Source organism: Ambystoma mexicanum, chromosome 4q (genome assembly GCF_040938575.1).
Source record: "Ambystoma mexicanum isolate Mex_15411 chromosome 4q, UKY_AmexF1_1, whole genome shotgun sequence".
Classification (NCBI taxonomy): domain Eukaryota; kingdom Metazoa; phylum Chordata; class Amphibia; order Caudata; family Ambystomatidae; genus Ambystoma; species Ambystoma mexicanum.
In genome coordinates this window covers 1,245,203,960-1,245,231,653 of record NC_090928.1, presented here as the reverse complement: position 1 = coordinate 1,245,231,653, position 27,694 = coordinate 1,245,203,960, and the positions used below count along the sequence as shown (strand labels likewise).

Sequence of the window (27,694 nt, the reverse complement as noted above, 5' to 3'; positions counted from 1 at the left end):
GAAAACCAATGGTCTGGAGGGTTGCCCAAAGCTGTGCCCGTGGTTATGATGATTTATTCAAAACCTTCCAGCCATCACCTTTTCGTTTTGGAGTGTCTGTGTGTCATCCCCAATGGGTATAATCTGATTTAGAGAAACAGTGTTGAAGCGTTACAGGTTTTGCTCCCTTCAGAAGAAGGCTTAAATAACGGACTGTTAAATTTAAAATTGTTTAAAATCAAGAAACCTTGAGTGTAAAACTATATTTGAATACTTGGCACTGTGAATCTCTGTGTAACTCCGCTACAACTCACATTGACTCCTCTTTAGATAAGCCTGGCTGCTCAACACGCTACCAACCTGTGTAGTACAAACTTCTACCAAAAGTTGGGTTCCTATTGCCAGGAGGTCAGGGTTGTTGTAGTACACCCAATGGGTACTGCCCACAATCTTGCCTAACACACAGAAAGAAGGATACACACAAGCACCATATAATCAACAATGGGGGGTGCAGCAAATGCAACAGCAGTCCGGATTTAGAAATACTCAACAGCCTGGATTTGGATATGTAGGAGGAGTAAACCAGTCCACGGGACAATATCGAACAGGAAGGGGATATCATCCCAGGGGAAGGGAATTTGGAGACAGGGGTATGGGACCTCAGTTTGGAGGTCAGTGTTGTGTGCGGCAACTTTGGTCACTTTGCCCGAACATGCCCACTCATTCCGCAGACAAGACAGCAAGACGGGTGCAGCAACAAGTAGCCGTATATGCAGACACATACACAACCTCCGCAGATACAAATGCTACCACAGCAGCAAATACAATTGCATCCCACACAGACACAGGTTGTACCGACACAAGGACAAGTAGCAGCGCAAGGAGGAGGGATAACTGGAAAGCAGGGTACAGTAAGCGTACTTAAAGCACCATCACAGACCAACACAAAACAAGGGAAGCTGACTACATTGAGACAGAATGAGGTGCCTCAATTCACAGGGGTCCCTGTGGTTGGCGGCAATCCATTCCCATCATCAACAAACACATTTTCCCTAAAAGGGATGCCCACGGGGAGTACGAGTGTGCTCTTTCCTAGCAGTAACTGAAAACCCTGAAGAGGAGCCTGAGGTAGCAGTTCAAATAGGACCGAGGGACTTTTCCTTTCTAATAGATACTGGAGCTACTAGATCCTGCATAAAGGAACGGGGTTCCCACTATCGAACAAATAATTGGACAAGCAAGGCTTTTCGGGGACCATTTTGGGAACTTATTGCCAAGAGGTCAGGGTTGTTGTAGTGCACCCAAAGGGTATTACATACAATAGTGTTTAACAAATAGGCAGAAGGGTCTGGAGGAGGAGATAAAGGCTGCCAGGAGGGGGGAAACTTTCCCAATAAGACCTTAGAGAGGCTGGGGGGGCCTCAGAATACACCTCTCAACGAGAGGGAGTGCCCTTGTGCTCTGTGGCCGCAAAAATGATAGCCGCAAGGCTTTCGTGAAATTTTGGCAGTTGTATTGAAGGTCGCAACGCGCCTGAAGCAGTCGCGGTTAGTGATTCTAGCGAGGCCACAGGCGCTTGTGCGCCCTTGTACGCTGTGTTAGGGTGAACGCCCGTTCCATAGGGATGCCCAGTCGCATGCCACGAAAGCGGTTGCGTGGAGGGCACCGAACCTTGAGGTTCGGAAAGAGCAGTTGAAATTTCCGGCGCCCTGTGGGTGTTGTGCGCTTCTTCAACGACTGAAGAGGCATTAGGGATTGTGCGTTTGTGTACGCGTGGGTGCCCTTATCCTGGGGTGGAATTTTCTCATAACATTGCGAGTGGTTGTCTGCTGGGGACGGGCATTTGGGTGCCCACAGGCTCCGCTGTGAGGTCGATGGCTTCCAATTCGGAGCCATGCCTGCCAACTGATTGCTTCATCCGAAGCGCCAGCACCAAAGGGGTAGAGGCTTTCAGCCTGCATAGCGTAGGCCGCCCACCGGTTAGTCCGCCTGTCTTTCAACGTCTTCGGGCGAAAGAGCTTACAGGCCTTGCATGAGCACTCGTCGTGGTCGTGAGGAAGACAGATTGCATCGGCAATGGGTGTCCTTATAAAGGAAACTTGCCGTTAGATGACAGGCAAAATTTAAAGGGTGTCCTCTCCTTAACAGAGGATAGCGGCAGCCAGACCAAGAAAAGAAAGAAGGGGTGAAGGAAGCGCATTCTCAGAGAAGAATAAACCCAGGGCCCCACTCTCCCTACTGTAAGAGCCTGGCCAGAGGGCCGAGGCCACGTGGTCCACAGTCGCCGAGCAGTTGTAGAGGACGTCAGCGGCAGGAAACCCACAATGCAGTCGTCGAGAAGATTGGTCCGAGTCTATACGACTAAGTCGTGGAGACAAAGTTAGCAATATAAAACTCTTGCAAGCTCCGCATATGCGACCAACTAGGTTGGCGGAAAAAAAAATCTGAGGGACCTCGACGAGCGAGGGATTTTGGTGCACTGCACGTCACGTTAGGGATAGCGTTACAGTCATGGCCATGTCAACGTCACCTTTCTATCTTCGAAAGAAAAAAGCAATAGTCTGCGATTTCCAATAGATGTCGGACTATATGCACAACATGCGATTCTAAGCAGATCCACAGCCATCAGAAATACATGGAAGTTCTGCGTGGGTTGATAAAACCTTGTTAGTTGCGGGCGCTGGCAGGGAGTTGGTGCTCCAGTATTGTCGGTATTTATTCACAATTCAGTCTTGAGTTTTAGTTGTGCATTGATATTTATTAGTTCAGGTGCAACATAATACTTAAGGCACATTGTACCAGGGTGGTGAAACAAAAAACAGCCGACGCGCATTTCAACCGAAGTCTTTCTCAAGGCAATTGGGTTGCGGTGCAGGAGCGTGTAGCGGTTTCACCCCACTGGGACCATTCGGCTTTACACGGACATCCTTCTCAGATGAGCTATCAAGCCACCACCCAGCACCCTATCTAGGGTGACTCTACACGCTCCAAAGCGAGCCTGCACTGCAACCAAATTGCCATGAGAAAGACTTTAGTTGAAACGCGCGTCGGCTGTTTTTTGTTTCACCACCCTGGCACAATGTGCCCTAAGTGTTATGTTGCACCTGAACTAATAAATATCAATGCACAACTACTGAATTGTGAATAAATACCGACAGTACTGGAGCACCAACTCCCTGCCAGCGCCTGCAACTAACAAGGTTTTGTCAACCCACGCAGAACTTCTAAACCTCCCGGGAACCTTGGAGTTTGGTTCCCCGACAAAACCATGTGCTAGACCGCAGGCCAAACCCTGACCACAGACGATTGGTTGCGCAGAGGACCAGCCTGTCCCGACACTAAACTCCTTACCCCTTGCAATCAGAAATACATGGGATACTGTTAGGCAAAGTTTGTATGTAGTACCCTCTGGGAACACTACACACAACTACAATTACAGGTGTAAGCAAACCCACCTTTGGTATAAGACTGTACTATACAGTTTTGGTAGCCAGGCTGAGCAGCCTGCAACTCTAGGAGGACCTTTCCACAAAGAAATGCCGAAAAAAGAAGACCGGGACCGGTTTTAACAAAAAGGGCTCAAGACGCCATTTCGAAAAACATGGCTCTGGCGATTTAACGTTACTGGAGCTACAAATAGCTTGCGGTCGGGAAAAATCATGGTAGTTCATTGTAAAACCACTGCCACCACCCATTCTGAGAGGAAAGGGTAGCATTTGACTGCTACATGAGTATCTAGACACAGGGGATACAAAGTAACCCCTCCAGCACTCTATTGTAAGATAGGGTGTGCTGGGTCTAGGAATTTAAAAGACTAGACAAGTCAATTTCACTTTACCTACTCTGGGAAACAGTAGTTTATCTCTCTCAGAGAAGGTAGTTAAACCATGGGAAAGCCTGAAATGCTTCCATGTGTCACTGCACTGAGGGTGCTGTGTGACAATTTGCAAAAGATGATGCCCATGGAGTTGGTTAGACTCCATAACCAAGAAAACAGAGGTAAAACACATATCAAAATGCATGAGAGAGTGCGGAAAAAGGGTCACACTCTCCTGGTAAAAAACAAAAATCAAGTTCTCAAAATCCAGCAAAGCTGCTGGGGGTGGCTAAGGTGAAGGGAATTAGCACATTTTTGAGAATTCTCCCCAACAATACATTACTTACCGTAATCGTATTTCTGATGCTTGTATCTGCTTATGTTCACATGCCATGCATAGGCTGACATCTAGTGGAAGCTGTGGGGTATTACAGTTGTTTTCGAAACTCGAAAAGGGACATCGATAGGGCGTGCCTGTAATACTATCCCTAGTGTAATGTCCACTGTACCCATGGTCCTTCACGCGTCAAGGTCTTCACAGTGAAGAAAAGTTGCATTCCACCAGTCTCATCTTATTTTTAAAAACAAGACGATGACTGAAAAAAAAAAAACACAAAATCCCATGAAAAGTGCTGGCCTAAAGACGCAGCCCAGACAATCTCATCTCTCAGATCCCTGTGCATCCAATGTAAACACATGATCTCTGAGGCTCGCGTGGCTTACTGCACTCCACCATTTAGGCTGGCTCTGATAGGAGTTAACACTTATTTGAAGTCGTCAAGCTCTCTGCCAAGCGTACACCGGCTCCTGAGGGGCCAGCTTCCCAAAACAAATGCAACAGAACCAATACCTTCATTAAAAAAATTGATAGGACCAGAGGTCTCATGGACGCCTCAAATACCAGATGGAGCCCCCATATGCACCCCCCAGGCACTCACTCTCCTCTCACCCCAGAGGAAGCAGGGGAGGGGATAGGGGTGGTATAAGGAATAGTGCAAAGCAATTTGTGGCAAAATGAACTAGTCAATTCCGCCGTGAATAACTGCACTTCGGTCAAACAACCCAATTCAGTTTTCAATTGCTAAGAGTTTGTCCAAGTCCTCAATATATAATTGCATGTTTATACATTCTTAACTTGTGTTATTACGAGCCCTCTGTGTGCTGAACTGAACCCTTCACCACCATAGGTCTAAGCCTTCCTGCAGTTTGGCTAGACGGGAGTATCTTTCGATTGTTCACCAGAACAGGTTGGCCTCTCAATCTGTCCACAGGCCAGATTCAGAAAACCCATCCCAACTGTCAGCGAAACATTTTATGAGAAAAGGAAAACTTGGCAATCTTTTTAAACAATGAAATCAGCAGAGCAGAAGCTCTCTACCTCCAGGATTACCTTCTAACAGAAGAAAAAGAATCATAAGTGATGCTTGAGTCTGGAACTCAAAGAAACAGCTGTTAGGCAGAACCCTGTGCAGTTCCCTTAGGGAGCACTACAGAAGATGAAGACTACAGGTATGAGCAATAAATCCCCTTTGGTATCAGTCTGTACCACAAAGATTTAGTTGGTAGCTGTGGCTAAGCAGTCAGACTTATCTCAAGAGGGAGATGAGCAGTATTCAGGGTTTACACAATAGGGCTATAGCACTATGATACAAGGAAACACTGACCAAAGCTTTGTATTAAAAAGAATATATTTATTTTACACACTTCTAGTTCAACACATTAATCACAGTGAATAAAGCAAGTTAAAATCAGTCAAGAAAAGTATACACAACTCCCTAGTTAAATTGTAGACAAGTTTGAGCAAAAGTGAAAACTGAGCAAAACGGCACAGTGAAAACCAAACACAAATGGCACTCTAGCAATTTCTCACAAGGGAGGGAAAGCACAAGTTATACAGGAATATCTTCTTACACACCCAAGCAACACTTTCCATAAGTTTGTGAACAAGGTTAGGCAAGGCAGTACTTTAGCATAGAGAATACTTAAATGAAAACCAAGCAAAATTACACTTCACAAGTTTTAAAAGTGGGAAGGAAAAGGGGTTTAGAAGAATTAGGTGCACAACACAGTTCTAGTTGAGAAGCAATCTAGAGAAGGCAGTTCTAACAAATTCAGCCAGAGTCAATAGGCCTGTGCCAGAGTCAGTGGTACAGGGCAAAGAGCCCAGGAGCAAAAATGTTCTTGTAGCTACAGTCAAGTCTTTGGTTAACGATTCGAAAAGGTGGATGCAGAAAGTGAAAGACAATGTTAGACGATGGGGGCGGCCAACCCAACAGGTAGGTAAAGGATTTAAAAACACCTTTAGCACTACCACTCGATAAGGAAGGCCTGGCGGAACAAAGTACCTTAAAATGAAGAAGAGGCTCCTGTGGTGGCGGTTGTTCCTGCAGTTCGGGGGATCCAGCAGCGGAAGAGAGGCTCTCGACGTGGAGAAAGGTTCGAGTCACTGCACTACCCAGGGATGAAATCAGCCGTGGTGCTGCCCAACGAATAAAAGGTACGCTCCTTTAAATCACGGTCCGGGTGGATGGCTGCCTGGCTATCCGGCCTCCAAGTGCAGGGCACTGGCGATTAGACCACGGCAGGTCCGGGAAGGCGATTGGCAAACTGATTGGCCCCACCAGCTCAAGGGAAGAAGGCTCTTTCAGATGAAGATCTCCTCTCGTCATTTGGAGAAAAGTGGTGAGATGCTGCAGCAGGGCTTCACCGGTGGTACAGTCGCTGCAGATGTGTTTGGCTTCTCTCCTCTTCGGTTCCTCAGTTCCAGTTGTAGGGGAGGATTGGTCCAAAAGACCCCCCCTCCCATGCATCCTCTCCCCCGGTGAGGGCCATGGCTCGTCAGGGGTCCCCTCCCTACCACCTGGGCCCAGGTGGTGGGTGGGTCACCTGCCGAAGACATTGACCAAACCTGCTGAATTTAGCTAGGCCTCGGAAACCATTTTGTCTGATGAAGATGGTTTGAGCCCTGCGCACTGCAGCGCGGCCCCCACCTTTGGAGAGTTTCAATTATCCCTGTGGCCACAGCTCTCTGGCAGATCCGCTGAGAGCCCGTTCCCACGAACAAGACGGACATGAGCTAGTGTAAGATACCAACACTAACATTTCACCTTCCTCAGTGTATCGCTGCTCCCAGCATGACCCGGCCAGCAGGGCCTGGGTGGAAAAAGAACTGTAAAGTGCTCATTTGATAAAAGCAAAGTTCCCAAATACTAATGAAAAAACTACCTGCGATGAAAGCGCTCTCCCCACAACCTCTTGGACTAAAAAACTTGTAAAATGTATAAATATGGCAGAATGTGTGCTCATATGACATTAGGAGTGAAGCACCCACATCCCTGCGGTTATGCGCAAATAGTAAAAGCGTCCCGGGTTTTTTTTTTGTTATGTGTTTTCACTGAAAAGATTACACCCCACGGTCCCACGCCATAACCAAACTAATGCTGCTAGAGTGCAAAGAAAAGACAAATGCCACCATATGGAGGGCTCGTGTAAAGGGTGCACGAAAATGCACCATATGCGTGTGTGTCCAAGCCCACTATGTGCCACTGCCATCAGTCTCAGTGGCCAGTTGTTTCTATGTGCTCCACCAACCTTACTACTACCTCACTTACCGCAAATGTATAAGCATGTAACAAAATGTTGTAGTTGTCAAAAACATAGTGTACAAGTAATGTGCTCGGATTGGCTATATGAGAGGCATTAGCAATGTTAAAACGTGAGCTTTGGAATGACTCAATTAGTATTATATATTATTTGAATGTTTATGCTTCTTCCACCTAAAATCGGCAACACACAAGGAAAATACCTTTGTGAGCACATGCAAGGCCATTCCCCCTCCCTCCCAGCGAAGCCTGCCAGACGAAAAAGCAGAGGCCTGTGCCGTGCTGCTCCACCTCCCCCTACTCGCCTGGAGCCGCTTCAAAGATTTGTAGATCCCCCTGCAGCACCCAACGCCACGGCCCGCCACCTGTATTATTTACAACCCAGCAGTAAACCTCAGCCTGAAAACAAATCCAGAGGTACCCTCTCTTAAGCCCCACGACCCACCGGCTCACCTTAGGTTAATGGCCCCTGTAAAATTAGGACATCCAATATTATGGCAACATTACAGCAACACATCCATAATGACTTCTAACAAGACATGATGACATGGACCGCCTGTCCCATGCCCCGAGACCCAACCCCACGACCTATGGTACCCGGTCAACAGGACGCTGGTAACCATGTATTGATAAATCACCAACAAACCCCACTCTAGGTGCATTCCTCCTGTGTTGCATTAACCTGTAGAATAACGTATTGGAAGATTTACTAAGGAAGATAATATTGCAAATGGTTGAATGACTGCGGTGTGTATGGCTAGGGCAAAGAAGTCAGGAAAAGGCATTCATCTCTGACACTGGCCACAGTGGCACAACACCACCGCCCGGATGAACCCAGCAGACCTGCCAGGCCCAGCCCAACCCACGAGGCTAACCAGTGACATCCTCCAGCCGCGGCCAACCACATTGCAGCAGCACCTATAGCTAGTCGTCGCCACCCAATCCCCATAAACTTGTGCCCCCTATAGTATGTAGGTTCTGATGACGTTCTTTGTAAATATATACGCCCGTCTTTGCTATTGTCAGACAGAGCGCTCTCGGAGTTTGCAGAGTTCTTTGCATGCCCTATTCTGATTGATAAACTCCCATTTACACTCACCCGCACTTTGTCGTGGCCTTATTCCCATCTTGGGAGAGTCCATTATTGTCTCTCATTGGGGGGAGGATCGGACGCTTGCCTTCACAGTGGCGACGTCTTCCTCTTCCAGTCCTCGCAACCCTGCTTTTATGCAAAAAGATCCCCATTCATACAGCCTAGCTGTCACTCACAGTGGAGTGGTCATCTTGGCGGGAGACCCTCCAGCCTATCAGGATAGAGTGCGACATGGGTTGCGGAGGCAACCCTGTCCAGGGTCCTACTCCCCCTCCCACACAACAGACCCACCCCAGACTCTGTGGCGCCGAAAGGAGGGCTTCTTGGCAGAGGCCGGCCAAAAGGACGAACAAAGGATCCCCGACCTGGGTTAGGAGTTTAGAGAAAGACACGAGAAAGAATTTATATTAATGTTCTGGCAAATAAAACCTACCGGAGTAAAGTTAATAATAAAATAAACCGACGGTATGTTAGAGGCTGTCAGAAAAAGTGGTAGCCTCGAACAATGGGAAAATACCATAGGAAAATATTTGCGGTAGTAACCACTGCCAACAGCCAGAAACATTTGAGAGAGGGACTGTACGGTACCCTCTCGAAAATGAACACCAGGAAAAACTATTAACCCTTCCCAGTACCTCCATAGTAAGATGGGTTGTACTGGTTTCATTCATAAAAATTGACTATTGGTTTCATTCATAAAAATTGACTATAAAGTCAATGGGGACTTCACATGCCCTGGGAGACAGTAGTCAGTCCCAGGGTATGGAGTATGTTTGGGGGGTCGCTAAGTCACCCCTGTGTCACTGCACTGAGGGTGCTGTGTAACACGTGTATAAAGATGGTTCCTATGAGGGTGAGATAAACCCCATAGACATTAAACAAAAAATAGCCCAGAACACACATAGCAAATATGCCTAAGAGGGGAGAAAGAGTCTCACTCTTAGCAGAAGACAAAACAAACCCTTCAAATCCAGCAAAGCTGTTGGGGGACTCTATAGGTAAGGGAAATTAGCCATAGAATGAGAATTCTCCCTAACAACAGCACCAACTAGTCATAGGTAAGATGGTCATTGATGTACCAGGGGAAGCGAACATATCACCCCTCTGATATTTTGGCCCACAACTCCCATTAGCGATATTCAGGATAATAAGGGATAACATACGTTTTAGGCCAAGACATCTAGAGGGTGAGAAGTTACCAATAGCTGTAAACTACACAAGGCTGCATATTCTGTACATTTATGATAGGACAAAAGTATGCGTTCAAGTTAAATGTCAGTTTTAATGTTGCAGGGGTGGGTTCCCAATCTGGAAGGTGTAACCATTAAAAATGCATCTCAATCAATTAAAGACTCAATACCAAAGAATTAGAAACTTTAGGCCCACGTGCCATGCACACTTTTTAAACAGTATTCAATTCCATCCTCACCAAACTTCTCATTTGTCCTAACTCTCATATCAATATTCTCGTTACAATGTACTTTTTTGTATGCTCAATGTTCTATGTAATGGAGCATGGAATACCCGCTCAGCTCAGTCAGTTACAAGTGATGGCCAACAATGCGGGACTCAGTATGTGAAACTTCAGAGGGTAAAGTTATTGCAGTTTGACTCATTAAAGAAAAACATACCTTCTCCAGGTTTGTCATTATAGCAGATAGATAGTTTGGCAGAATGGCCAGTAGTTTAGGGTCACGAGAGAAGACTTCATGCTTTAAAATTGCAGTCCAGGTATTCTGCGTAGGGAAATGCAGGAACTGAGAATAGAAACAGCATGTTGTATTAAAGATACATTATAGGGCAAGTCAGCATCAAAAAAGACAAAAAGACAGACCCTGTTAGGCAAGATTGTGTGCAGTACCCGTTGGGAGACTAGAACAACATTGATCTCCTGGCAATAGGAATCCAACCTTTGGTATAAGTCTGTACTACGCAGGTTGGTAGTGTGGCTGAGCAGCCAGGCTTATCTCAAGAGGGTTCAATGTGAGCAGTAGGGTTTTTACACAGATTCACAGTGACAAGTATCAAAATAAACACTTGCACACAAGGTTTCTTGATTAAACAATTATTAATTTAACAGTTTGAATAAGCCTTCTTCAGAAGGGGCAATATATAAGTAACACAAATACACTTCAAAATACACACTCTTAGTTTCTCTAAATCAGCAAGTACCCATTTGGGATGGCACACAGACACTTCCTACACCCTCAGGTGACTTAAATAGCTAGGACACTGGACATTAATGTATCACTGGTACATTCAGAGAAATATGCTCGTATTATTGTTTATTAGGTTGCCTAGCAACCTCACATGAAGCAGCGACCTGTGATTGGCCCCACATGCCTATTTACATCACGTGTCACAACTGGATGGCGATAGCCGGCCCATCCTGTACACGGCCCGCCTGATTAGGCCGACGACTGTCTCCTGCCCGTCTACTCCGCATCGGGCCACAAGGAGACTACCCCCATCTAACCCTTGACTCATAACAAGCACTCTATTCTACACACCAGAGAGATAGCGTTACACTCCTCTGAATATAACTATCTTTTCTTCACCCAACGCCAGACCTGCCTCTATGCCACTCCTGTACATTGGGTAAACATTGCGAGTTGACCTCAGATACGGGTCTAACCAGCACCCAAAAATTAGAGCGCTGCCACATGCTTTGCACGACAGCCTATTGTTAGTTAAAGCTATTCTAGCCCATTTAGCAATGTTTGTGTACAGCCCATAGCCTGCCCGCCTCATTCTAGCTTGTTCCCTCTCCTGCTACCTAACTTTAATTGTCGAATTACGACCCAGATATTCTGAGTTCGCCACTAAGTATGTCGGCCAACTAGTGATGAGGAAAATGCCGGAATGGTGCATATGTTCTGGTCATGCCCAGTCATTGAGCGATTTTGGGCTGAAGTGGCACACAGGCTAGCTGAAAAAGGAATCAAGATTGTGGTGGACACGGTGTGGGCCTGCTTGATAGGAGGGTTTCCGAGACCACGTAAACTCAAGCATGTGAGTAAACTAAAGGACCTAGCGTATGCACTTGCAAAGAGGAGAATTGCTATGGGGTGGAAGGCATGCCATAGACCACAAATAGAAATATGGTGGAAAGATCTACAGAAATGGGCTGAAGCGGAAACTACAGTATGGCAAGATGCAAGTAATGCCGGGGAGGGGGAGTGGGGGACTGAGACCCTGATAGCCTGGAAACAACTAATAGAGTTATTTGGGTTATCACAAGACCCAACGGAAACCATGGAAGAGGAATCACTATTACAAGGCACAGAAATGGAACATGAAAGGGAGTAGGCTCAAAAGGGGGGGGGAGAAGCAGTGGACATGAAGCAATGTATATTTAAAATGTTATATGTACTGCAAGTTTGGTTTGTATTGTTTGTTGGAATAAAATTCATAAAATTATAAAAAATAAAAAAAGAAATGTATGTCGGCCGACTACTAGTAAAACCTATCTAACCGACCACCACAAGTGAAATGCCACATCTAACCTAAGCGCACTAGCCACCAACTGTTGCCAATATTGCAGCTTACTTTCGCATGCTAACGCCTTTAGCTGCATGCCTATTGCTATTACCTTATGTTACTATGTTAACGTCTAACTTCATTACCTATGATATTGCCTTTGCTACCGACTCTGTAGAAGGTACCTCAACCTTTCCATTAAGTATTGCTCGACCAATAGCCAACATCCCAATCCAGTCTATATAGTAAACATGCTATATTGCATCTGCCTTGCCCATTTACTAGCATTTCAGAACTAGCCTATTACGCTGAATTGTATCTGCCTAAGCCATTACTAGCATTTCGAACTAGCCTATTACGCTAAATTGCATCTGGCTAGCCCATATCAGAACTGCCTAACTTGCTTCACTACCTTAGCAACAGCACCAGAAGTTGGCTGTGCTCTCTTCTAGCTTCTTACTTTCCATAGTGCCAACAAGCCTGTATATTATCTAAATGTACCTGAACAATGCATATGTCTAATCTAGCACCCTAAAGTGGAGCCCACAATCGACTGATAGCACTACCTGTAATACAGTTACTCCTCATAGCTTCAATGTTATTCCTTGCTAACTGATATCTACTGCAATATGCTTACCACAGACTATAATCTTGTTACCTTAGGCACCTTACTAACATTAGGCCTCTTAGTCAGCCGGACAGCATGCACTACTCGTCATATGGCAGACTCAATGTGTGTAACCAACCCAGCCATGACTCCCAACGCTATACCTCCCTCGCCTTATCAATACAACCCATGGTCAAGTGCTAAGCCGTTTGAACCCTCCCCAGAGCCCATCTTAACCCACCAGACTGAGTGATTATAGCCTCCAGGAAAACAAGGCTCCGATCTAGACTGGCCAAAATATTTGAACATCCTGCCAGATCTACAACTAACCTCAATCTTGAGAGAAAGAACCCACCTAACTCCAAAACCACTATCAGACAAGCCTATCCCTAACCAGCCAACCCCTCTGATTAAGCATAACCTACCTAACAAGATCTCCAAACAAACCAAGTACCTCTGCGCTTTACAGCCCATTGGTGTGATTACAAGCCTGGTACCCCCACTACTACCCGACAGCCTTACTCCAGATCTTAAGGGGGCACTAATAAATGCCAGATCTCTAGTCGCACATGCCACAGAGATATCCAACCTGATTTTGGCTGAAAACTATGACTTTCTAGCCATCACCGAATCCTGGCTGCATGATGCAGCAGGCCTTGCCCTCATGCTAGCAATTCCAGACGGATACACCATCTTGAGAGCAGATAGATGCAAAGTGGGAGGAGACATCGCCCTCATTGCTAAATCCAGCTTATCCTTCAGACTATCCCCACCACTAGACCCCCTATCCTGTGAAGCCCTCACAGCTAAACTACATATCGCCAATTCCCAGACTCTTACCATTCACCTCATATATAGACCTCTAAGTCCCATTGGGTCATTTGAGGAAGATATTTACTATTATCTCAGACAATTTAAAAAGTACCTCACAAGTTCTTCTATTAGGGGGATTTCAACTTGGGTTTTAACGACGCACTAGATAAACAAGCAAATAGTACCGCTTACATCCGGTCAGAAATAGGCCTCACCCTGAGAGGTAATTCACCTACCCATAAACAAAAGGGAGAATACTGGACTGGGTGGCGGATTATAACTGCAACACCGACATTACCTCCATCACACCACAAGCTTGGACAGACCACCACCACCTGTCATTTAGACTAGCCACCATAAAACCTACACCTAAAAATACGCCTACTGTTTCCCCCAGCCCCACTGTAACCAGGAATAAAAAGAATCACGGTAGACAGACTTGTACCTCTTATTCTTCCTACCCTCAATTCTTTACCGGACAGCATGGATCCCAACATGCTAGTCTACATGTACAACAAAATTATGACCGCTTCACTTTACTCCACTGCCCCTCTCAAATTGAGACAAAGCAAACCTAAATCTCATCTCAACACCTGGTATACCCCATAATTGAAAACTCTACGACTGGAAAAAAGAAAATATGTGAGACTTCTTGGAGACTACTTCCATCCATAGAAAATAGAACCAACCGTATGAATATATCATCTCTTAACAAAAAAATATGTCTGGCCAAACGTGAATCATATAATAATCGAATCTCACAAGCTAATTCTAGTATGAGGGAACCATTTGTAATTCTAAAAGAATTAGCAACACCTATCCCAGTACAAGACACCTGCACAAAAGACCAAACCTGGTGCACTAATATTCAGTCTGCTCTAGCTAATAAAGTTTCCACTCGGCAGGACAACATTGCAAAATATAAAGCCTCTCTATCCACCTTGACCCAGCCTAACAATACCCAGCATCACCTAATAACCACATATCAGCTTCAGCTTTTCCAAAGTCTCTATTCTCAAGACTGAAAAAGTCATACTGTCACTTAAACCTTTGAACTGTCAGGGTGACCAATGCTGGGATTTGGCACCCTTCATATCAAAGCTTATTAATGCCGCCTCCTCCACAGGTACCATACCAAGCAACCTCAAAGAGTCATGGGTACTCCCACTCATGAAAAAACAAACTCTAGACCCATCTATTCCAACCAAATACCGGGCCATTACCACAGTGCCATTTCTCCTCAAAATAATAGACAAGGTCGCCTACCTACAAATTCAGAAGTACTTGGAACATAACCACCTACTAGGAGCACGCCAATCAGGCTTCCGTCCATAACATGGAACGAAAACTACTAATTGACCTCAAGGCTCAAATTGATGAGCTCAGGGACAGGGGGAAATCAGCCCTACTTATCCTCTTAGATCTCTCAGCTGGATTCGACCTTGTGGACCACAAGGTCCTATGCAGCCACTTGGACTCCGCTGCGCATTTTTCCAAGGAAGCTATAGTCTGGATTGAATCCTTCCTCAGTAACAGGACTATGAGAGTTCTCTCCTTCTGCAGCTGCAGACCCTATCCCCATCACTTGCGGAGTGCCCCAGGGTTGATGTGTCTCACCAACCCTGTATAATATATTTACCAAGCCCCTTTTTTTCGATGATCTGGACCATCTTGGTATAACTTACACAAACTATGCAGATACCCAGATTCTCCTACCACTTTCCGGGGATTACAGCAAGGATTTGGCCTTGGTGAACAGGGTCTACCTCATCATCTAGGCATGGATGGCAGTACACGGTCTATGCCTGAATGATGACAAAACTGAACTCATCATCTTGGGCACTACCTCCAACCGTAAAAAATTAGGCCACGAATACACCTCCTTCATGATCGACGGTAATCCTATTAAAAGTTGCCAAAGCGGTAAAAACCTTAGGGTTTTCACCGCGATTCCACTCTGTCATTCACTAAACAAGTAAACTCCATGGCGTCTGTCACTGCATATACATGCAAACTTATCAGAGCTGTTAATGTTAAAGGACATTTGTACCGCGCACTATCACCACCAAAGTGGTCCCCTGGTGCTCTGGCGGCTCTGAAAAAGAGGAGGAGAGGGGGTGGGTTAGTGGGAATAAGCTGGAAAAGTGCAAGAGAGCAGTGATGTGCTGTTGGCAGCCTCAGCCCGGTGGGTCCGTTGGCTGGGTTTTGGGGTGTGTTATGGTCCGTAGTCATTGTGTGCTGTTGTGCAAGTCTATGTGTGGTTTGTTTTGTTGTTGCATTGTTGTGAAGTTTGTGCGGATTGCTGCGTTTTAGGCTTGTGGTTGTGTTCAAAGCATTCTTATCTAAAGACAGTTGCCTTATCTTTGCAAGAGCCCTTATCCTGTCCAAATGGGACTATTGCAACTCTCTCTACTTTGGTTCTAATAAGCACATTATCAGAAGAATTTAAATACTCCAAAATAATGCCATTAGAGCTGCCTGGGGTATTGCAAGGAGAGAGCACAACTGTGAGATCAGAAGACAAAACAACTGCCTTTCAACAAACGACAAAATCCGGCTTAAAACCGCATAGCTCATCTACTAATTGCTTGATTAATGCAGCCAAGTGCTACCTAAGTGAGAGATTCTGTAAAAAATCTGCAACTAGGCCTACTAGAACAGCCAATATTAATTGCCTCACTCTCCCAAGATTTAAGTTATCCAAAGTGGGGGGTGCAGCTTTTCTGTAAAAGCTGCTCAGCTGTGTAACTCCTTTGCCCTTCCCTATGAGCGGACCAACCATACTTGAACTTTAGACTGAATCACATCAACTGGTTTAAAGCCTAGGACAAGTAAGACCCCCATCTCCTCCATTTATGTATTGCAACAGCTTCTTGAGTGCTATTATCAAACTGTTTGTACTGCGTTCTTCTTATGTGTTACTACCTTTGGTGATTTTTGTAACCACATTTCTTTACATTTCAAAACAGTATTTTTCTGTGAGCTTCTGGATTTGTACTTATGCCATGTGTATCCTAGGCTGCAAGTACTCTTGTAACCTCTGCGCAATATACATTAATAAACTATGTTTGGTGTAAAAAAAAAAGAGGTTCTAGAATAAAACAAATGTATTACAAATATTCTGACTTGTGAGTCGGCAGGGGGGTAACAGTTAAGAGTTAAAGGTAAAACCTCAGGGGCAACTGTTCAAAAGCCGGAAGCAACAAAGACATGAAATGGGTTACAAGTTGATAAAGTCAAATTTGTTGTATGATACAAGTGTTTATGCTTTCGATTGACAAAATAAAAATTGTTTTAAAAAAGAAATTGTTTTAAAAAAATACAAAAGGAAGCTTAAACAAATCTAGATGGGTAGCTTAATTGCTATCAAAAAGGCACATTTGGTTACCAATTTGCTAAAGATGGATTGCACTGCTGATGAAACCAAAACTAATGCAGAGTTTAGGAAACTGGGTATTGTGATCGAGTCTTTATTAAGCGCCGATGCCCATACTAATAGCATTGTTAAAAAAGCACACTACCACCTGAAATTACTTGGGCTAATTAAACCTTTCCTCTCCCAGGCCAACTGCATTACACTAACAAGAGCCGTGCTTATGCCAAGGCTAGATTATTGTAATGCCGTTCTGGCAGGAGCTAATAAAAGATGCATCCATAGGATCCAGGTATTACAAAATGATGCAGTCCGCATCATTAAAGACGTTCCTAGAGATGCTTCTGTTAATGAATACAGAAGTGAGCTTCATTTGTTAGCCATTGATTAGGATTGTTTTTAAGGTTAGTACCATCACCCATAAAGGCTTGTATGGCTCAGCTCCGATTTACCTTTGAGATAGCATTCAATTGAAGCACTCTAGGAGGACTACTAGATCAAGCAACACAATGCTTCTTCGATGTCCCTGTGCTAAAAGAACTAGGGGTAATGGTCGCTCCTTCCCAGCAGTGGCTGCTACTATATGGAATAAACGGCCAGTGGAATAGAGAATGATTCCAGATTTGCACATCTTTATGAAGACGAGACTGTTCAAATAAATAAGTATTTTTCCTTTACCCGCTTACCTGAGCAAATCTTTTGCGCCCTGATGCCTGCGGGCTCCGGCGCATTATAACAAGATAAAATTAAAATAAAATAAATGCAGTTACCACCAGCTTCCTCCCTAAAACCAATTGGGATCATAGAATAAGCCCTATTGTACAAATTGCGGACTTACAAAGTGATCTTGAGAGCACGAGCCGTATGGCCAATCCAGGACCATATACAGATGAGTAAAAAAGGATTGCAATGGCATTTGTGCAATATTGTGCATCTGTAGAAGTCCCTCTTGAAACCAAGATACATCAGAGATCCAAAAGTAAAAGGAGGAAAATGCAAAAAAGTTGAGGAGCCCTTAAAAAGGACTCTGGAATCCTGTCGTAACAGGACCCAACAGATATTTGCCTCCCGCAGTCCCAGCAGGGCTGAAAGCACAAGGCGTTCAGGGCATGAGTCACAATGCTTTACTGGAGCCCAAAGCTAGTGGTGTTTCAAGTAGCGTAAAGAGAGTGCAAGAACAAAAACAGGGGTCATGGGGCATGGTTGCCTCAATGTCATGTCCGGCATGAAGGGCTTGCAACAACACTGACAAAGAAACGTGCCCGCGGTGGCTGAAAGAACTTCTCCAGCACCAGCTGTCTTCAGAAACTATCTGTGGGACTCCATTAGGAGGAGTATTTACTGACCTACAAAAGGCTCTAGTTTCCATGTGGAGTATGTGCTTTTCTCACTTTAACTTCATTGGACCGAAGAAACTGGCCTTTATAATTTTGCCGCAGTAACACTCTGTCACAGTATACTGCATAGTCTACCTGCAGTTAATGCTTCTAATATTCATGGTCCAGCCCATGTTAATGTGCAAAACTGACAATGTGAAATAAAGATCCCCATTGTAATCTTTTTAGTATTAACCTAATTAATATTTAATATGGCAATTTCAATACATGCCCGTAGCTTTCACCATACTTATTCCACTATCATATTTTATGCATTTGTTCAAGATCCTTTTGCCTATGCTGATGGGGGAGAGTGAAGGCTGCAAAGTGTGCAACAAATGTTCAAATACAGACGATAACACTGAAAAGCTGTAACTATAGAATAGTGCAATCGTAAGGGTGAAAGACATGTTACTGGCACTGCTTACCGGGGTGGAGCGCTCTGTGAACTCAAGTAGGGAAATTAGATATCTTCCAAATGATGAAGGGGTCCCGGAATCCTGGAAATAAGAGATTCACAAACTTACACACAATAGACCACTTGAGAAGAGCTAAGCAGTGTCAAAAACCTTGGTAATCCAATTCTTCACAAACTAAAACACAAAAACACATCAGATTTCAATTCTCCATTTCAAGAATCCTTTAAATGCGACAGCTTTTGGTCGGCTAGGTCTAATATTCATTTGCATGTCCAGAACCTTATAGGCACATTAATGTGATCAAAGAAGCATTTTATAAATGACAGCCAAATGAGGAAAATACATGCAACCGAAATTACATACCGTATTTCAGGAGCCTGTACCTTTTTTTGAAAGTCGCGGCTTTGTATAATCTACCAGCTAGTGACTGGTCTGAAGTAGTACAAGAGGTTTACTTAAAGGTAAAGCTAGATGTCGACGGGGACCTTGCCCTGTATCACTTTTCCTATATGACGCGTACAGGCTAACACACAGGCTAACACAATGCTCCTTCAAGTTGCCAACTGATTATTTTTCTGCCTATGTGCGGACACATTAGTGGGAATAAGCTGGAAAAGTGCAAGAGAGCAGTGATGTGCTGTTGGCAGCCTCAGCCCGGCTGAGAAATAAAAAACAATTACTAGTATTTTAGTCAGCATGCAACCCTAAAAAAAAAAAAATGTTTCTTAGCTCTGGATTATACCCAGTCTAAATGTTTCAACCCCCGTAAAAATAAATTCTTGAGCTGCCAAACAACTTGTGTGTATATCAGGAAAGGAAATAAATCTACAAATTCCACTAAAGCAATATCTTGTGTCTTGTATCATTAAGACACTAACCGCAACCTGTTAGGCGCCTTCAAACACCAGTTGTTTTATAGGCGCTTTACAAATATCCAATAAATAAGCAAGAGGCCATGAGGCAACAACCAAATGCCAAGCCTCAACTAATGTCCTAATGAAATGAATGAAGGATCCCTATGTGACCAACCATCGGTAAAGAAAATGATCCCTGGGGGGCTTGGGCCGGAGCCGGCGCGCAAAGCATGGCTCCATGAACTGTCCCGGCCTTAGCCCTGCGGGAAACAGACATGGCTTCACCAGAGGCTGGAGCAGCCCGATTTTTGGGGAACAAATGCCTAAAGACTCCATGCACTAATGGAAGTAAACAGGGAGCACCCTGGCACTGCGATCACGAAGATAGCCGTACGGACCCTTGTCATCTGGTCGCCGGCTCAAAATGGCAGCGCGGACTGGAAACAGCAGTTCATGAGGGTTGCGTGGGAAGGAGACCGCCCAACTGCATATGGCCATACCCTTGGGGGTCCTGGAGCTGAGGTGGCGATTTGCCCATGTGGCAGAGGCCAGACCCCACTAGAAGGACACAGCAGGCAGTTTTCAGAGCCGGTCAGCCCGGGCGCCACATGGAGCATCCAGGGAACTGAAGGAAGTGGCTGGTGGTTCTGCATGGGGACGCCAGGCCAATCCAGCAGGCCAGACATGCGCCTTGAGAGTAGAGGGATGTCTTGCAGGGACTAGACTGCCATGAGGGGAGGAGTGAATGCAGTTTCCCCACCCTCGTCTATCTGCCTAATAGGAGTTTCCTAGACCGCCCCTTTTTTCCTTTGGGTTGAGGGGGACCTGGGGGCATGCCAACAACTCTGGTGCAACACCAGTGAGGCGTGTTCCATCCAGCATTACAGGCCACAAGCTACAGCAACCAAGGCACAAGAGACCCCCACCCCAAACCGCATAGCCCACAGCCCTCCAGGGGCACAGTCTGGCGCCAATAGCCTACCAGCACTACCCCTGAAGGCTGTGGTTACACCATCACAGTGACCGTCAAGAGGGCATGGAGTAGATTGAGAATACAGCATAGCAAAATCTGGTAAAGCTGCCAAGCAGGCCGACATCGCCACCCTGCTGGCTGCAGGGGCAGCAGACAAAACTAAAAGAGGCAACCGTGTTTATCCCATGGTCCACCCTGCAGTTCCAAATTTAAGGGGGGGGGGACTCACAAGTACAATCTGTGACCAAGACCGACTTACAGGAGCTGCTTGCTGCCATGACCAGGGAATATCAGAAGGGTACTGAATCCCTGATGCAACAACAAAAAAACAAAGAAAAAAAAAAATCAATCACTGGGCTGGACAAAAGAGTGGTCGAGGTCGAAAACAGAATAGCGGATATGCAAACAACCCAACACGAACAAATGTTCGACATAGGCGAGGGCTCCGACAGGCTTACGGCATTTGAGGCGACATGTGAAGCCTTGGAAATGAAGCAGGAAGATAGAGAAAACTGCTCTCGCCGTAATAACTTCCGCATACGGGGAGCCCCATCCTCAGTCCCCGAGCAGGACCTGGAGTTGGTAAGGGACTCCCTTCCGCTCAGTCTTTCGTCTCCCACGATGATGCCTCCATAGAGCTGGATAGGGTTCATCGTACCGGTAAAATAAGAATTGGTGCAGTCACACTTGGTGAGACTACACAACACTTATCTGCTTGGTATTAGGTAACCCACCTTTTAGTATAGGACTGTACAACACAAGTTGCTAGTGTGACTGAGCATCCAGGCCAATCTCAAGAGGGGTAAACGTGAGCTGTACAAATAAAATCAGTCAATACAAGTAACCAAGTAACTCTTACAATCAGGTTTTCAGTTATAGTTATTTAATTAACATCAATTTTTAAGTAAGCTTTCTTTAAAAAGGCAGTTTGTTGTAATAATGTAAATGTACGTTAAAGTTACTTTGCAGAATCAGCACAAGTTAGCGGATAATCTTTGGATATGCTTCTTAAACAATTCCTACACACTGAGGTGACTTCAATCACACTGGCATTTATATATCACACTAGTATACTTTGTAGATTCTGAGGTTGCAAAAAGGAAATGTTAGGGAAAGAAAAAGGCTAGACAGCTTCTCAGTACATGCAAGGACAGCTAAATCCCCCAATGAAGTCTAGATAAGCATTTACCAGCAGTAACAGTATACACAAGCGAATACCTATTAGGGACAAACAGTATCAAAGCCAATGGACTAGAAGAGTGCCTTCAGGGAGCCAGTACAGCCAAAGTCATGAGGGATACAGTCTATGGATCTGATGCACTTCTTGGATCAAAGTCTTGCACAAAGTTAGAGTTCAGTAAAATAACTTTTAGGGTCCCAAGCTGTTAAACTTGTGAAAAGGGAGTTGAAATCAACTCACAAAAAGGTAACCCAGTGCAATTCTCAAGTGAAAAGAGCAGCTAAACGCAATAAGATAGCTCTGATTTGAAGAAGATTGGTCCAGCTGGATTCGGTGTTGCTACAGCAGCGCAGACCCTGGTTCCTGAGGCTCAGTCGTGGGGACAAGAGGGAGGACGACTGGAAGGTTCCTACGCAGTACTCGGGAGGTCGCCGGCAGCTACGGGCTCTTATCGGTTCAGCGGCACGTCGCAGTTTCAGCGCTTAGCAAACACCACCAATGTGGGTCTTGGACACCGGTTGTACTCTCGGCGCTCCCTCTTTCCTAGATTCTGGATCTGGAGGTCCTGCTTCGGGATGGTCCTTCGGAGACTCCTGGAGCTTCAAGCCGGATTCAGAGATCTCGGACATCATCACCCTCAACAGTTTGGACTTCCTAGCAGTAACCGAAACCTGGCTCCACCATGAAGCAGGCCCTGCTCTCTCATTAGCCCTACCAGAAGGGTACTCCATCATCAGAGCCGACAGAACTTCCAACAAAGGCGGAGGAGTAGCCTTCATCGCCAAGTCCCACCTAGCACTTCGAGCCATACCCCAAATAAACTTCCACTCCGCAGAACTCTTATCCATGAAACTCTCACTGACACCAACCACCACAATACTCATGCACCTTGTCTACCGGCCCCCCGGCCCATCGTCCACTTTCGAGACCGATATTCTTGACCTCCTCTCCACACACACCAAACTCGCTTCAAAAACCATCCTCCTAGGTGACCTAAAACTTGGCCTCCATGACCCCAACGACCCACATGCCCTATCCCTGGCCAACTCCATATCCAACCTCAGTTTTGCACACAGAATCTCCATGCCAACCCACTCCAAAGGCAGGACCCTGGACTGGATCGCTGACCTTAACTGTGCCATCACCGTTACCCAAAATGAGCCTGTTGCATGGTCCGACCACCACCTCATCCAGTTCTCCATCCCGGGACCACCCCCCACAAAAACCAACACCGAACCTCCATCGCTAGCCAGAAACTGCCGTAATATCTCCATAGAAAGCCTCCAACAACTCATTAAAAATATTCTTTGCAAACCAAAAGCTAACAACCTCGACCCAACATACCTAGTGGACCTCTACAACAACACCCTCAAGTCAGCATTAGACACTGTCGCACCCCTCAAACTCAGGAAACCTAAACCCCAAGCACACCTCAACAAATGATTTACCCCCCCCCCCTCCCCCCCCCCCTCGTTAAAAAACCTTAGAACCTTAAAAAGAGCTGCCGAAACCACCTGGCGAAAAACACCCTCCATCTCCAATAGAACAGCGTTCACGCTAGCATCCGCTACTTACAAAACAGCCATCTTATCAGCCAAAAAACATACCTACGATACTAGAATCCAAAACGCCAATTCCAAAACAAATGAATTATTTAACATCCTAAAAGAGCTAGAGTCCCCAGCACCCCCTACCCAAGACTGTATCAAAAATGCAGACTGGTGTACCAAAATACAGCAAGCCCTAGCAGACAAAATTACCCTCCTCCAAAACAAAATCAAAGCTAAAAAGGCTACCCTTCAAAAGGACCGCCAAGCTGCTAACCTCCACCTCGACAGAACCCCCACCTGTCCACCTTTCACTTTCTCCCAAGTAACACCTAAGGAAGTCGAAAACATTAAAAGCCTAAAACCCTCTCACTGCCAAGGTGATGTCTGCCCAGCCACCATCATTAAGGATGGAGCCAAACTCCTTGCCCCCTTCATAACCACTGTGATCAACTCCTCCTTCGCCTCCAATCAGGTACCCCAAAATCTTAAGGAAGCCTGGGTCACTATCCACTACTAAAGAAAGCCAATCTGGACCTGAATATTCCCACCAACTACAGGCCTATCACCACAGTCCCCTTTCTCCTAAAGATCCTGGACCGTGTGGCATACTTGCAGATCCAGAAACACTTAGATGTGAACAACCTCCTCGGCCTCAGACAATCCGGATTCAGACCTAGACATGGGACTGAGATTGCTCTCCTAGACCTAAAGATTCCAATGGACGAGGCAAAGGATAAAGGCAAACTTGCAATCCTCCTATTACTAGACCTATCCGCAGCTTTTGACCTTGTCGACCACCAAATCCTGACCAAACATCTCTCCACTGCCGCAGCTTTCTCTTCCAATGCATCTGATTGGATCAAATCTTTTCTAGCAGACCGCACCACCAGAGTCTTTTCACCCTCAGCCTCCGCAGACCCAACTCCAATCCTGTGTGGCGTCCCGCAAGGATAGTGTGTGTCACCCACGTTATATAACATCTTTACGAAGCTCCTCTTCGACCGACTTGACAACCTGGGTGTAGTCTATACCAACTACGCTGACGACACCCAAGTCCTCATACACCTCACCGGCTGTTACGACCATGACTCTAAATTACTCAACAGCATCTAACTCGAAATCCAAGCCTGGATGGCTAACAACGGTCTTTGACTCAATGACGACAAGACAGAGCTGATGATCGTAGGCTCTCAGGCTCGCCTGAACAAACTTGACCGCAGCTACTCGTCTTTCGCCATTGACAACAACACAATCAGCGTCTCCAAGGAGATAAAAAACCCTGGGGGTCTACCTTGATTCAACCCTTTCCCTCAGAAAACAGGTCAACACCATTGCATCCTCCACAGCCTACACAAACAAACTTATATATAGTTGCAAACCCTTCCTATCTACAAGTAGCTGCCTAACTCTAGCCAGAGCACTCGCTCTCACCAAAATTGATTATTGTAACACACTATTCCTCAGCATTTTGGAACATAACCTCAACACACTTCAGGTGCTCCAGAATAACTCACTAAGAGCAGCTCTCAGCCTCCCGAGATCCTGCCACATCGCCACACACAGACAAAACGCTAACTGGCTGCCCATCGGCGACAGAATCACCCTTCGCACCCTGGCCATCACGCACAAATGCCTCACCAATTACGCACCGAAATATCTTGCAGACAAACTCTGCCCCCACCAACCCACCCGCATCACCAGATCTTCCAAATCTTCAAACCTAATGATCCCAAGATATAACCTTAAATCAGCAGGCGGCGCCAGTTTCCCAGTTCAAGCAGCTAAACGCTGGAACGCCATCCCCATCACCCTCAAACAGGAACCTTCCTTCCTCACCTTCAAAGCCAGCATAAAAACGTGGCTAACCAACAACCCTTCCCAGTAAGGGACCAGCCACCTCAGTTACAGATCCCAATACAACCATCGTACACCGTTGCCTATTATCTGTGTATCTTGTGTATCTTGTAAACCGACCCAACTGTAACTTATCGACCCAACTGTAACCAGGGTCATTCCTTTTGTTATTTATTGGCATAACCTTTTGCAACCTGTACCCTACATTCTCAAGCGCCCAGTTACCCCTGGGTTCGGCGCGCGATACAAGTAATAAACAAATACAAACAAATACAAAATTCGTTCCGCGGCAGACATTGCACGCTACTACGTACACTCGACACCAGGCATTGGGCTTCTAAAGCAACACAAGTACAGCAAGTCGGGGATAGTGGTCCAGTAGAGTTAGTCTCAGGGTTAGTTGGTCCTACTAAACAAGGGGAGAGCTCGTTCCATCAAGAGCTTCTCCGTCGAGATGAAAAAGGAGTTCAGCACAGCAGCCGGGCTCCACTGGGCAATTCAAAGGTCCAGAAGGATGTAAGCTATGTTCATGGTTTCTTCGTCGGGTGTTTCTCCTAGTGATCGACTGCCTGCAGTCCCAAAACCGTCACCTTTTAGCAGGGTTCTCACATTCATGCACATCCAGGGCTGTCAATCACACAGCAGGTGGTCTGTCCTAAAAGGACAGCCAGCCAATCAGGACTCGTTGCATTCAGGCATTCCTAGAGACAATGACAGGGGAGGTCCGCGACCCTCCCTCACATTCTGTCCTCCCAGACACACTGGAGCCAGAGACGGGCTTAATGGCTGAAGCCCGCAAAAGTAGCACAAACAAAGGGCTCAAATCTGTCTCAACGTACAAAGTAAAACCCAAGAAAGACCCCACAAACAGAAAATGGAGAAAACAGAAGACAGGGGCCATTTTGACAAAATGGTAACCAGTGGGTGCTGTACTGCACCTTGGTGTGATAGTATCCAATCTGCCATGCCTAATAAAATTGAACTCCTTTTAAAAAAAAAAAAACGATCATTACAAAGCCCTACCGCACTATGCAGGGAACACACCAGCTGACCCCACTCCCCCGACACCAAACAACTCCAAACCCCTTTTCACCTTCAGAGACATCCCTGAACCAGAAGTCATCAGCCTCCGCAAAAACATTAAACCCTCCATGTGCAAAGTGGACATCTGTCCACCTAAGCTCATAAAGGACTGTGCAGACCTTCTTGCCCCGTTCCAGACAGCCTTCATTAATGCCTCCTTCATAACCGGTACCATCCCTGCTAGCCTTAAAGAAGCATGGGTTTGCCCCCTCCTGAAAAAGCCTTCACTAGACCCAGCACAGCATAACAACTATCGCCCCATAACTACTGTGCCATGCCTCCTCAAAATCCTTGACAAGACAGCCCACTGCCAAATCCAACAATTTTTAGAGACACACTATTCCCGGGACCAGGCAATCAGGGCTCCGTAAAGGTCACGGCACTGAAACAGCTCTGGTCGACCTCAAAAATCAGATCACCCAAATCATGGACAAAGGCAGACCAGCACGCCTACTACTCTTAGACCGGTCAGCTGCTTCTGACTTGGTGGACCATAATACACTCACCTCACCTTACCCAGTCAGCCAACTTCTACATTGAATCAGCGCTCTGAAAGTATTTTTCAACATAGCCAACGCTGCCCCAGCCACCATCCACTGCGGAGTCCTTGCACTGCACCCACACTCTACAACCTATTTACAAAGCCCCTCTTCAATAAACTTAGCGCCTTAAGTATCACCTACACAAATTACGCCGACGATACTCAGGTACTTGTACCTCTCATCAGCTCTTACAACAGGGATTCCCAAGTTCTTCACTCTATATACACTACCATCCAAGCATGGATGGCAGCCAATGGCCTCTGCCTCAATGGGGAGAAGACCGAAACCATCATACTCGGCCAAAAAAAAACACTAGCCAAACTAGACAAACTCCTCCAACTTCACCATAGATAATACAACTAGCCCGTCTCCTCAGCTGTAAAGACTCTAGACTCCACTCTATCTATGACTAGACAGATCAGCGCCATCACCTCCGCTCATACTACCAAACTTATGAACGCAGTCAAACCATATTTATCCAAGCCTAACTGCTCATCTATAGCTAGAGCTACCACTGGGCAAAACTAGACTATTGCAACACCCTCCTAGCAGGTACATCTACTAGAAACCATAACCAACTTCAAGTCACGCAGAACAATGCCCTTAGAACTACCTTAAGCTTACCCAGAAGAGATCACATTTCTCGTGCCAGACAGGAAGCTCACTGGCTCCCAGTTCAAGAGCGCATCACTTTTAAAATCCTCACGCTCACCCACAAATGTCTTAACCTCACAGCACCCTCATACCTGGCAGAAACCATAACCAAATCCACATCAACACGACCCACTAGGTCCAACTACGCCAACCTACTTCACATCCCATGCATAAGCAGAGCCAAAGTCGGAGGGCCGGGCTTCCCATACATAGCTGCCAAAATATGGAATACCTTACCCCCCCCCCCCGAGATCAGAGCAGCAAACTCTTTCCTTGCCTTCCGCAAAAGAGTAAAAACGACCCCGTTTATCTAACCCTCATTATGTTTTTCCCCACCAGTATAACAGTCTATGCTAATTTGTATGTATGTAACGTAACTGGTGTTCCTCTGTACCATGTATGTAACTAAGCTCTCTGTCTAACAAGCGTCACGATGCCCTCGGGC

At 45.9% G+C, this 27,694-nt stretch overlaps 1 protein-coding gene across 1 annotated transcript in view; it reads right to left on the bottom strand.

The window, feature by feature from the left end:
* The window catches only part of LOC138467361 (exportin-5-like), a 419,600-nt gene that overhangs the window by 287,860 nt on the left and 104,046 nt on the right, over positions 1-27,694 (bottom strand). Inside the window, exons 10-11 of the mRNA XM_069607325.1 lie at positions 18,569-18,640; positions 10,123-10,248 (exon numbers count right to left, since the gene is read on the bottom strand). Of these exons, the coding sequence (XP_069463426.1) occupies positions 10,123-10,248; positions 18,569-18,640 (198 nt within the window). The remainder of the gene's footprint in view (positions 1-10,122; positions 10,249-18,568; positions 18,641-27,694) is intronic.